Genomic DNA, 13,375 nt, shown 5'->3' with positions numbered 1-13,375 from the left:
TTGAAATCATGGTAAAATGAGATTGTACGTGTGGGATGGAATGATTGAGATTTTTAAAGTACAATTGTGACACGAGAATCTAGTGATAAGTTAGATCGTTGTAAAGAAATCTGAATGGAACCCGGGGTCTGAGAAATCATGAGTATGGGAAAAAAAGTGGAAATCTATCTAATTATATTAATACATACGAAAAGCTCAAAATTCTATGCAAATCTGAGTTCTATACATACTACAAAAATATGAAAAAATAAAGACTGATATGAAACATTAAAATAAATTAGGAAAATATTACTCGTAATTGTTGTTTGGCAAAAAATCAAAAACTTTGCCATTGATTATGAGAAAGAAGTGAAGGGGGCCAGAAAGCAAGCAGCGGGTGAAATCTTGAAATCCACGTAAGACACATGTCTCCGATATTAAGTTCAATGTTTGAAGGTAGAAGAAAAATGAAGGCAGTAAGTATAACTTGAGAAACATGAATTTGAAAAATGCCTAAGTAAAAATCACAGTTGAAATGATAAAAAGGTAGCTAGAACACCCCGTTAAAACCTATTAATTCGAAATCAGTTATAAGTACGATGCTTTCAACTGTAACAAGTGCCTTAACGTTCGCCTTCTCTTTGAATGTTGCCTAGCTGCCTCCTCCTGCCTTCGCCGTTCCTCTTCTTTTTCAGCTTTATCATTGTCTTCTTGCTCTTCTGATTCCTGATTTTCTTCCTCCTCATCGCTTTCTTCTACACTCTTATTCACATCGTCATCGTCCTTCTCATTCATATACATTTTCGATTTTGCAAGTGGTCCCAATCCTTCCACTTTGAACACTCCAGGACGCAACGGTTCTACTATTCCTGTGTCAGGCTTATCGGGAATATGAACAACAACTCCGGGTTGCAACTTGCGGTTGTTTTGAACTAGCACAAGAATCTCCGCTTGAACTCGTCTCATCGCTGCATCTTCCTAAAAACAACAATATGAGTAAACAGGATAATTATTTTGTAGTCGGAGTTGGGCGCAGTTACAAACTTACCAGTTTTTTGAACATGCAAAAGTGAGGATCTTCGTCTTCTGCGCCATGGCAATCTCTGTGATCGTCACAGAGCGCCGACGGTTCAATGCAGACCAACTTTTCCAGAGGGTCGTTCGGGTCTTTCTTGGGACATGCCATCATATCACGTCCAGGAATCATGCATTTTGGATCATCTGGAACAAAACTTGTGTTTAGATCCTTTTTTCCAGTTCTCGGTACTTTCTTGAAAATAAATTAATCCTTACTTTTCCATAACATAAAAGGGCTTGTAGATAACAGTGGCGGACGGACTTGTTCGGCTCTTTTGTGTCGCCTCGGATGGATGGGTCGTGTTAATGAGTTCTTTTCCTGAAAATGAGAATGTGTGATGTTAGAATAATGAAATGGGAAGAGAAAAAAATGTAATCAAGTCTAGAATACCAAGAAGCACAACATATAAATAAAGGCTTTTTGTACTTACCTCCAGTTCCTGAGCCAAAATAATCTTAACAAGAAAGGGAAGTAGTATCACTGAGAACCAGCGGCGCATTCTGAAATACGAGAAAAAAATTATAAAATATTTATAAATAAATACAGTAAGCCTTTAATGAAAGTGCGGCGAGACAATAAGATTCAATGATCAACAGAATAGTTTTTAGATATAAAAATAACTAGCTGGAAACAACAAACTTTGTTCCAATCAAAATCGCTATGTTTCAAAGAAGTGACGAACGTTTAAACAATTAGACTGGAGGAACAGAAAAGAGTTTTAGGAATTGAATGGGTGGTTAGCAGAACAAAATGCTCTATAAAATACATGTAATCTAATGTAATCGCGGGTTTCGGGTTGCGCTACTAATACTATTACTACTCTCGTGCGGATTATACTGAGTTGAGAATTAGAAAAAAAGTGGGTGGTAGATGAAGCTCTGGAGAAAAGAAGACTGAACTAATACGAAAATTTTCTGCAAAGCTACAAGAACGCGTAGTTGAACGTAACGAATTTGAAAATCAAAGGGCTTCGAAGTAGGAGGAGATGAAGGGGAGGGCGGAGGGAGGTTTGGAAGAGAATTACAACTTTTTTGGTGTCACAAGGATTAAGGAGCTGTAGTTTGAGACAGGATCTAAGATTCTGAGATTCCATTTCAATTACTACGAATGGAGATTGATCCGCCCTGCTGCAGATTGCAATCACCTCACTTTATAGTTATAAGAGTTGTACGACAAAAAAATACGACAAACAATAAAATGAAACGAGGGAGATTGTAGCAAGTGGGAGAGATATGCCTAATTGGTGTACTGATCAGCCCAATCCATCGGATTTAGAGAGAAATGTAATTGTTCGCTTTATTAATATGATCGTTACAAGCACTTTTACGTTTTCTAGTTGTACGTAGTCAATAACATTAAAAAAAGAAGAGTGTACCATATAATTTTTTTTATCAAGAAGTGGAAAAAAAAGGCATCGTGGAAGTATGTAAAATGAACGCAAATACCGGGATTCCGAAACATCAAAAAACACAGGATTCGAGATTCGATCACGCGAGCTCGCCGAGAAGTGAAGATTTATCAATTTACGAATTAGTACAATGACATATTTTAATCTCCTGCAACACAAACACAGCACGTCGTAGCCTCGTGTGATTTTTGTTTGTTGTGATTCGCATAGTACAAAAGGACTTGAGAGTTTATCTTCGAGGCTCTGCATGTGTGTATGTTTCTTTTTCTATATTTGTTTCTGCCTGCTTTATAACTTTTAATCCTGTTTTTGTGAGGTTTCAATAATAGTAAGAATAGTAAAAATTGAAATTTGAAATTTGATCGAGGAAGAAGCTTGTACATGGGTGGGGATGATTGGAATGAAGGAAAAGGGATTGAGAACAGATTTTGACAAGAAAGGGCTTTATATGTTTACTACTTGCCCTACGGTAGGACTAGAAAAGCCAAAAATCAAGAGTAAGGTCAAGAAAATAAGGATTTGGGGAAGGAAATCTGGAATTAAAAGCAGCGTAAGTCTTCTATATCCCGAGATCCAAACAACAACAAGCTACAGGTCTCTAATGAGATGCAGTCAAACCAACAAAAAACTTAAACCACCACGGGAGAGATGGCATGTTTATAAATCTAAAACTCATATCCCGCCCATTTTTCAATGAATGAAGTCTGAAGATATGCTAGGAGGGGGGGGGGGGGCTAACGGAAACAGAAACAGAAAACCAAAACAGGCTAAAAAAGAGGGGAGACGCAAAGAAATCGTCTGGAATAAATGCCAAGTGTTTAGTGTAAAGAGTTTACTGAAGTGAGTTGATCGTAACTGAAAAATTTTAACAGTTGTACTAACACTACATATAAGTTAGTGGAAACATGTTTTGGAAGTGGTGACGTTTTCAAGAGTTTGTTACTTACTTAGTTCCAATTTTCTTGCAGATCTTTGAAGAAGTAGTAAAACCCGTTCTGGTCTGAAGTCTATGAGTAATCCAATTTTATGATGCTTCTAATGAGAGCTTAAGAGTCGTAAGGTATTTTGGTCCCTTTTACTATAATTGATCGGAATGATCTTACAGTGAAAATTATAAGACTTTAGCATTATTGGACACTGTTTGATTGTTTAGTCTATCAATGTTTGTTTGTGTAGATAAAAAAATGACTCTGAAATTGTTTGATCTTGTTCTTTTTTGGAGATGTTGAATATTCAACTAGATCATGGATTGCATCAGAGACTCATGCATATATTTTTACCCATCTTGTAGGTGGTAGAGGGTGGAAGTTATGTCAAAGATGTATCTCATTAATTTTTCCTGCTCAGTCTCTAAAGATGCAGCACATTTCAACCTTCAATCCGTAAATCGCTCTCCTCTTTTCCTTCCAAAAAACTACGAGCTTAATCGCAAAAAAAGATGAATTGAGTGGGTCACTGATTTGTGACGTACTTTGCTCCTTGGAAAATGAATATATTCATTTACTTTTTTTACCCAGATTGCAGTGCAACGTAATCATCTTTTGTGATGACACCGAAGTACTTGGAAAGTGTTAAAGTGTTACACCATTTCAGGGTTTCTTCTTTTAATTTATTTTTAAACATCATAGTCACCGTTGAAAGGAAGGCAGTTGTTGCCTTTGTTTTCATAAGGGATTAGAAATCCCAGAATGGTTCCGAATTCGATGTACTACGTAGGTCACCGAGTAGGTGTGAACTCTAGGAATTCGGTATTAAAATGTAGTCATTGTTACGTAAATGTCAGAATTAGATTATGAATGGGGCAAATTGAAAATGGAAACTTTACAAAAGCAAGGGGAAATTTGAATAATAAAACCGCATGTTTTTTATATGATAAACTATATTGTGACGTAAAAAGCAGTCCCGTGCTGTTCAAATTATTTGATTTTTAATTCGAACCGGAACATCTCCATTTGCAGCGTGTGTGGGTGAGAGACCTAAGGCAACGGGTACCAAAAAATTGCGCCTTCCGGGAATTGGGATTTGGAAAATATGCCTAATTAAAGTGACGAGATATAAAGTTGGGTACGGAAGAAGTGTTATCAGGTTATATCCAGTGTTTTTCGGCTACCAGGCGTACACAACTCGTTTGTTACTATGAAAAAAGCGACACGGGATAATGGAAATTCGAGAATTGAATTTAAGAAAAAGATAATATGATAGGGTTAAAGTATTACTTTAGAGATTTAAAATCATGTTTGTCTTCCCGCGGTTCTACTCCCTTTTCATTTTATTTCATTCAACGCCTAACTATTACTAACTCTCTTTGGAGAGGAAGTCAAATCAGCGCAAGATAGATTAGAGACCAGTTTGGATTTTTCAAAAGGTTGCAACTAACAAGACTGAAAGTCTAATCGGATAATAATCTCTTTCCAATCCAATTACAAATTAAAAACGAAGAGAGGAGAACTTGAAAAGAGTGCGTTGGTTGGAAGGCAGAAGGATATAGTTGAAGTACATCCTGAAGCAAATCGGATGTTTGCTTGTTGTCAATTGATGACTCAGTTCTTAGAACTTCATGTACTGACAATTTGGTTATCACTATCGCAAAAAAACAATCAGACGGATGCAAGAATAGCTAAAATAGTCGCGGGTTCAAAATAGATATTCGTATATACGTTCTGCAAGGTTGACTATAAAATGTTTTCAGTTACGTTTCAGTTACTTATTCATCACATTACGTACTTATTCATTGTCAAAGTAGATTTAGCAATCAAGCACTATAACATAAGTATGACGTTGTATTGACATTAACGGTGATTGATTCTGACAATTCATTCAGCGCGGACGAATCCGATTTACGTCGTAACTATATTCTTACCCAGTGCTTTGTTTCAATGGGTTTTATCAGCACAATAAGTTAAATTGAAGCGTAAAAAGCAAACGACATGTGTTTTTTCACACTCATCATTACGCTTTATTTGGCCATATCACATCACAACATGGGTCAAAATTCTTAGTTCTTGAATTCTTTGTTTGTAACGGATCTCAAAAACAACTACAACAAATTGAAAAGTGGGACGTTGAAAAGATGGAAACGTTCAAATTCAAACACGTGGCTAAGAAGGAGGAACTAGCTCAGTGGAAGTTAGAGCAGCTCAAAAGCTCGCCGGCGGTAATAGTTTGTTTTCGAATGACACCAAAGATTCGAGACTTTCGTTGATTATAAGAAAGGCCTTTTTTCGATGAAAATAATAATTAACAGAGAACGTGGAATCTCTGTTCACAATTTCCGAACTTAAAATGCGAGTTCTAAGAACACAATTTCGAACATCTGCTGTTCAAGTACAATTTCCTGGTCCGGTATGTGAAACATTTTCTACTAGTCCAAGCTTCACTTAGAATACTAAATAGAGTTTGTTCTCAACTGAGTCTTCAGCTTTCGATTCCTTCCTGTCTTTATATAAAAACATGCGCTTCTGGGAGTAAGTTTGTTTTTATTAGATAAAAATATTATCATTCCCTTGTTATCTTTTTGTTATTGTGTTGAATAATCAAACAAGATAATTTTCATTTAAGTGTGTGAAGCGTCCGACCAATTCAGAACATTCCTACTATAACCAATGTAACAGTCTATGTATAAAGTCACATGTTACCACACATTTTATGATTTTTACGGAACTAAAGAAGAGTTTTTAGAAACTACTTGGTACATACTTATCAGAATGGTTTGCACGAAGGAAATTGGTCTTGAATTTCAATTTTCTCTGCCGCTTCTTCCAATCTCCCAGCACACCCATGTCTATGAAGCAAAACCAAATTGCGATGGAATCGGAGCAATTTTTGATATCAACTGATAATGTTCATTCGTTTCCGAAAAGTCTTAACGAGGCGAAACCATGCCGATCGCACTATTTACAGATCATATTATAACAAAAACGGTTTGTGTTTCATTATTTGATAGCACAAACTGTAGACAAGGAAATACGCACCTAGTTTGGTTTGCTGGAAGAGCATGACAAAAGAAAACAATTCTCCATAAAAGCGTCTAAAATGTAACAATGAAGATCGAAAAGTAAAAACTTGTGGCAAAGTTCTAGACTGGATAATTGATGCGACAACCAAGTGGTTTTGTTGCGTTTTTAGTCACGATTATTCCAATTCAGGCTCTCAAATGACGTCGTCACACATAATGAATGAATTATGACAAAACAGACTGCACTACTGAAGAGAGCAATGCGGAACGAGGATTCAGTGTGTAAACTAAGGTAAATCCGCGTGAACGTCGTAACTGCTTGGATTTACTGTCTATTCACTCATTAGTGAGTGATATACTTGTATTGAATGAAATTTCCTAAAGCTCCCGTCGTTACGGAATTCACGGTCAATTGAATTTACAAAAACCGTCCGTATTCAAAAACATTATTATAAAATGAATAAAAATTGAATTGTTCGATGTTTGATTGTTTACTGTTTTGGTTTTTGTTTAGATTATTCTACTTGTACTTGAATTGTCCTTTTAACATTTTAGTGAAAATAATCAAGCTTGAATGAGTTTTTTTTCAGTTTCACATGACTTAACCCTTGCACAAAGTTGTTGAGCCGGAAACTAAAGCTTACTCATTAGAAAAATTTACCTACTACCTGATCGTAGTTAGGGTTTTTACAAATAATCTTTGTGTTAAAAGAGAAAAACACGCTTGTTTTGTGAAAAGAATGCTGGTTCGAGATGTATCTGGGGAACTGAAAAACGTCGGTTCAAAAATTAGCTCAATATTATTTTTAATGGAACTTTATAAGAAAAAAACATCATCACATAAATACGAAAATCTAAATATTACCTCATTGAAATTTGAATAACAAAAAAAATGGTCAAAGACACAAATAAATATAATCTTGATCCTATTTCAGAGTATTTCCTCGTCCACCCCCACCAATCAAAAGTATATTAGGAAGCCGCGTTCTTTTTGACCCGAAGATTGGATTATAAGATTAGCAACAGAGGTGTATCCTTTCACGGAAAATTGCAGTCCATTTCAATAATCACAAGATTTCTGATTTGTTGCATTGTGTTGGTTTTCTGGGGAAGGATATACGTTTTTCTAGAACTATCCATGCCACACTTTGATTGGCATTGAAAGTGGCATCAATTGCTCTTTCGCTCTGCGATCACAGAGCTGTAACTCCGCCTCTGACAGTCTTCGGTACAGGTGCTTACGTAGGAATTACCGGGTTTTGAGATAAGGAATTGTGATCAAAGGCACGTGTAAGTTGATATAAAAGAGAGTCCAAAAGTTAGCAAACTCAGACAGCTTGTCCATCAGCCGATATGTTTGTCAAATCGCTTCTGCTCCTTTCTGTCGGTGAGTGTGATAACAAAATTAAAACTGGTTTCAGTGAACAGCAAAATTGTATAAGATCTAGTAAATCACCAGCTCAAAAGAATTAGATCAAAACCAACATGAAATTGGATTTTTAAGGTGCTAATTTAATTTCAATGTTTACATTTTCTTTTTTTTTTAGTTATCAGTTGAAAATGTTTCGATAAGTCTGAACACTGATGCGTTCAATCAATTAAAACAAAACTAGAGAAATTTTTAATTTCCATAAGGCTGGTAATATCTTCTTTTAAAAACAAAGAATGAAACGTCATTTAAAGTTTAATATCGGCTAACCAAAGATTAATCTAGACTCAACTACTCCCATATTTAGTGTTAACTCTTGTTGTTGTTTGCTTGTTTATAAAATTTTATCGGATGAAAGTTCGCTTAATATTAGCTCAAATCATTTCTCGGCTCACGGGACATCTGATTATAGGTTTACAGCTAATAGCACGTTTTGAAAGCTAAATATGTGTTTCACATTTGTAAAAAACAATAGGGAAAAGTAACAACAATTATAGATCGAAGAAATAGGAGAAAAATAAAAATAAATTGAAACTTTAAAAAAAGGCAGAGACAGCGAATAGAACTATTTCGTGATTACGGTATTTCAGCTATTGCGTACGTTTCCGCCGACTGCCTCCACTGCATCTGCATGAGAGAGTCAGGATGCAAACCAATCGGTTGCCACATGGACGTTGGATCCCTCTCCTGCGGATACTATCAGGTAAATCAAGATCAACTAGGGAATATGTGAATCTAGAAATGGAAATAGCAGAATATCAGAACACGTTTTCAATTTTGTCATGAAACCATACAAGATGTTCGGTTGCCTGTTTATTGTTTTGCCATTTAAATAAGGAAACAATAACACTTCAGAAAAATACGTGAAATTCAAAAGCTCATCTTTCATGTCTTCATTAATTGATGGTTTTTGAAATCGGCACGAAATGTTTGTTATGCCTCATTGAACAGATATTTCTTTAATGAAAATCTAGCATAATTGAAACGGTTCATCGGACCACAGCCCCCATATTTTTCACATATCTCTTCTCAAGCGAATCGGAAGTTCCTAATCAGTATGGTAAAATAAATCGCGTTGAATTTTAATTTTGAGTTTTTTCGATAAAAATGTATAACAAGAAACGATGTTTTAAATTGCTAAAACAAAAAAACCACAAAAGAGCAAATGCGTACTTTCCCGAGGAAATGGACAGGAAATGCTTTGAAAATGTTAAAACGGGATTGATTTTTGTATAGGGGAACTTTTGCATTGAAGCTAAGAAGATAAAAGGCATACTAGAAATGAAAACTTTCAAAACCATGTAGACAAGGAAATTGTATGGAACAACAACAAGGATATACAAAAATTGAACTCTACTCTATGTATTCCAGTTTTTTTTAATTTTAAATGTACCAAGACCCAACTATAAAAAGTAAAGAATAAAAATATAATATGTTTCTTTTAGATCAAGATTGGATACTATGAAGACTGCGGACAACCAACAAAGAAGGCTGGAGAGACTACTGAAGCTGCCTGGAAGAGATGTGCTGATGATCTTAACTGCGCTACCACTTGCGTCGAGGTACGTGCAGATTTAGCAACAGGATACATGCAAAAAAAATCATCAAAATTCTTATTTTGGGAAAACGGGTGTTGAGTGGGTGCAACTTTTCATCCTTAAATCGCAAAATTCCGGATAGACTGCGGCTTATTTCAGTCATGGAAGCAATTCTATCCTTTGGGAATCTCGTCATATCATTCTCAAAATTAAAAACTTCGCGACTAAATTTAGTGTACGAATTACGTGGATCGCCCACCTGAGAACTCAAATTTCTACTATCTGCCGCTAATTGAGGCAAATTAATTTAAACGTCATGTAGACAATACTGCGATGAGTAACTTTTCTGCAATTTCAACGGCGGAACTAGAAAAAAAGGAACTAGCTCAAAATAAGTTGCGAGATAATGTCAAAAATCACAGAATTAACCTGTAAACAAAAATGCACACATAGCAAACGAGCCCAGCAAAAAACGTCATTGTTAGCTTCTATGTATGGCTATAGCGGTGGCGACGTTAACGACATCAAAGACAATAAGTACTTATTGTTATCAACACCCCGCTAACAACGTGCTTACCACGCCATAAAAAGTAGCAAAGAAAGATTATGACGGCTTGAAAAGAGGTTAAAGAACTCTAATACGGAATGAATGTTTGCACTCTTCACAAAATTTATTGAATACGTCAAAAATCACATATACAAAAGAGGAAATCTAAAATTTTAAAATCTACATGTTATACAAGCATTTTGAAATAATTTCAGAACTACTACAACCGCTACAAGTCTCAGTGCAATGGACTTGGAATGGGAGCTTGCCAGGTGAGTCGCCTACGCAGTTGTTGTTTTGCTCTGGGCACTTTCAAATTGTGTAGATGAAATACAATTTAAAGTTTTCGAGTGTCTGGTAGTTTGGAGGAGGTTGCCCCCCGATTTTGATTTTTGAATTGATCAGAAGGAAACAAAATATTTCATAAAGTGATGCGAAGTTTTAGGAAAGATACAAAAATTTCCGCGAAAAAGGGGTCAGAGTTTTTTATTTAGAGCAAGAATGCTACTACGCAACTAACTATAAGAGGTTGAAAATTAAATGTCGAACATTTCTATTTTGGGTAGCAGGGGAAAACATTAATATGCCATAGTCACTAGGTAGGTGAAACGACCCTCTGGAATAGAGAAATTATTGCAGACCTGAACAGGTCTGACGTAGAAATGTCTAGAGCATCCAAGTAGTATTCCACCAAAAAATGTACATATACTTCCTGACAATTTTTGGAAAATTCTGACGACAGAAACACTACAATTTTTTCTCGATTCTTTATCTTTTAATCATTTTGGTCACACTTGAGCAGTTTTTTAACATCATTTCATTGAGTGGACATGTGTATTTGACAATTGATAATAGTGGGACTAACAATCAGAAAACTACGTAGCATTTTCAGAAGTATGTTGTTTTGTTCAAGTTAGGACAAAAGACCTTAGATTTCAATCAAGCAAATGGCAATCCATTCAATTTCAGATCATGTCCCGTAACCACAACGGAGGACCACGTGGATGCCACAACGCCAACACCTTGGCTTACTGGAACGGAGTTAAAAGCTGCTGTGGATGCTCTTAATTTTCAATTTTATCAAAATAAGAATATATATGAATCAATAAAGCTTATTTAAAATCAAAGTAGAAAGGATATCAAACTTGTTTATAAGCTTTTCAAAACATAGGTTGCGAAAAAATGCGAACGTTTTGAAAAATAATTGAGTAGGCGAAGAGGTCAGTGGGTTTAAAATGATGTCAGAGTGAACAATTTATGAGAACAAGCATATCGTTTTCTAAATTTGTAAAGGTCTAAGTAGACCACCATCTATGTCATAGGTTGTATCTTAAAATAAGTTGACCCGTTTTATGATCTAGTTTTATATTCTTTTTGCCTCTGGTGAGAATAAACAAGGCTTTCAATTTGTCTGCTCGATGATGCATGATGTTTACGATACTTTCGGATTAAAATAATCGTGAGATGGATTTGCACGAAAAGGTTGCGGAACGAACAGCTCGAATGATATTAAATGATAATCTCGAATTGTCAACAAAGTACATTATGAAGTGATAGGAACTGTTGTTCGCAGACCTGAGATGTTTTGAAAACTTGATTTTAAAACCTACGCAACCGGAAAATTAAAGATCACAAGATTTCTGTGAGGATCATAACGGGTGTAGGTAGCAACTTTATCTCGGTGTTTCCACATTTCTATTTCAGGCTTAAAAACAAAGTTGGTCTTTTTCGTTCTCAAGTTGAGCTCAAGACAGAAGTTGGGAAAAATATCATTTTCAGATTACCAGCAAACTTTTCAAAACAGAGCAGAAAGAAGAAAACTGATCATTCGTGATAAAATATTTAGTCTCCCGAGGATGAAAAGTTTAAGGAAGTTAACTTTTTTATCTGTTGTTAATAACCTATTTTTTAGATTGAGTATTCAACATATGTTAAAAAAAATGTTTTCACTTCAAAATTTGGAAGAAAATTAGGTACTTTTCCGATTTTTGCCCCCCAAAATATGTTTTACTCAATATTTCAATTTAAATTCACACGTGAATGTTTATTTTAATACTATTTCAAATTTTTAGGCTTAGAAAAAACAATACTAAGCCTGAAATTACAAAAAAGTTCACGTTTCATTAATGAAAATATCGAAACATTTTGGGGGGGCAGAAATCGGAAAAGTACCGAAAATTAACTTAATTAACTTGATAAGTTCAAAACTTGTCTGAATAAAGTAAAAAAACCAAAGATTTTTAAAAGTTATAAAGTGATGCTTTTTGATTATCTATCGTATCCAAACAGGTGGTCAGACAAAACAAACGACACCTCGTGAGAATATCCAGACAGCTAACAAGTGACTGTGAAACAAGGAAAAACTTCAGAACACATATTAACTGAAAAAAAAAACACTTAATTTTTCTTACTTTTCTCTATTTTGTTCTCAATTGATATCATCTCTTTGCCGCTGGTTTTTCTTGCTCTGACTCTGAGCAAGATTTTTATTGGCACGTGAAAAAATTGCATCATTTCAGGGCACCACTGAGCGTGGTCCTGTAGCATGTGACCAACAAAAATTACGAAAAGAAATTAAAAATTTGTTTACTTGAAATTGTTGTAAGTTATAAAAAAGTTCCCTACTCTTGATAAGAACGTCTTATGGAATTCGATATGGATTTTTTTTAATTATGTGTACATTTTTTTACCTAGATTTAGAATTTGAGCCGCGTTAGGGGGGGCTTTTGTGTAAAATTGATTTTTTACAGACGTACAAATCTGTACGAAAAAACCAAAAACAAAAATAGTAATAAGACGACTTGTATACGCGAAACGATAGAATAATTTTGCAAACAAAAATTCTCAGCTTCTGAAATTCTAAAAAAAACGAGTTCTCGCGTGTATTTCTCTCGAGCAATCACTTGATTTATTTTTTGATTGTTCAAACGTTTTTATTTTTCCCTTTATTTTAAACTGAATTATAACAACAATAATTAGTAATTCATAAAAACAATTTGAACTGAATACTAGCTCAACAACATCTGTAATTAGTGGAAATTTCTGTTTTAGCGACATAGTAATTTATAACAACGAGTGTTGTTCCGTTTTAAGTTGTATGACTTTTAAAAGTTGACAACATGCAAAAAAAGATTAATAACCATTTTTATAGTGCTGAAAAGACTAAATGTCTTGATAAAACTTCTCAAAATACTTTTGAATTTTTTTGAGATAAAAAAGGGTTAATTATTGTTTAACTACTTACAGTGTTAAAATAAGAATATTTTGAACACAAATGTAAAATTGAAGAAATAATTGTTTGTTTTATGTGAAGCATCTGATGGAGTCATAACTAACTACTGTAAAGTTCAAGACGATCAAATAGTGGCCTTGCAAAACTAATGGTATTATCCTCACTTCAGCTAGCTGATCCATTTAACTGATAGTCATAAAAACATGAGC

At 34.9% G+C, this 13,375-nt stretch overlaps 2 protein-coding genes across 4 annotated transcripts; one reads left to right on the top strand and one right to left on the bottom strand.

Annotated features, from left to right (window-relative positions):
• Window positions 1–567: 567 nt before the first annotated feature.
• On the bottom strand, window positions 568–1,559 carry T14E8.2 (uncharacterized protein; the record flags this gene model as incomplete). The annotated part of the gene is made up of 4 exons (NM_076702.3): window positions 1,488–1,559; window positions 1,273–1,375; window positions 1,028–1,200; window positions 568–957 (listed from the first exon to the last, which is right to left on the bottom strand). Exons 1-4 carry the CDS (start codon window positions 1,554–1,556, stop codon window positions 568–570), a joined length of 735 nt encoding a protein of 244 aa, NP_509103.2. The 5' UTR covers window positions 1,557–1,559.
• Window positions 1,560–7,710: 6,151 nt separating this feature from the next.
• Window positions 7,711–11,061, top strand: ilys-5 (lysozyme; the record flags this gene model as incomplete). Of its 3 annotated transcripts, NM_001029423.8 has the most annotated exons (5): window positions 7,711–7,807; window positions 8,440–8,552; window positions 9,295–9,411; window positions 10,150–10,206; window positions 10,904–11,061. In NM_001029423.8, 5 exons carry the CDS (start codon window positions 7,774–7,776, stop codon window positions 11,000–11,002), a joined length of 420 nt encoding a protein of 139 aa, NP_001024594.1. The 3 variants fall into 3 exon arrangements, 2 of the variants coding, with proteins under 2 accessions (NP_001024594.1, NP_001300339.1); NR_132543.1 differs by having other exon boundaries at window positions 7,774–7,807; window positions 8,440–9,411; window positions 10,904–11,002; NM_001313410.4 differs by lacking the exon at window positions 7,711–7,807 and having other exon boundaries at window positions 8,481–8,552; window positions 10,904–11,002.
• Between the last annotated feature and the right edge of the window lie 2,314 nt (window positions 11,062–13,375).

Source organism: Caenorhabditis elegans, chromosome X (genome assembly GCF_000002985.6).
Source record: "Caenorhabditis elegans chromosome X".
NCBI classification, from domain to species: Eukaryota; Metazoa; Nematoda; class Chromadorea; order Rhabditida; family Rhabditidae; genus Caenorhabditis; species Caenorhabditis elegans.
The sequence above is the reverse complement of the archived record's forward strand: the minus strand, read 5'-3'. Positions and strand labels throughout refer to the sequence as shown.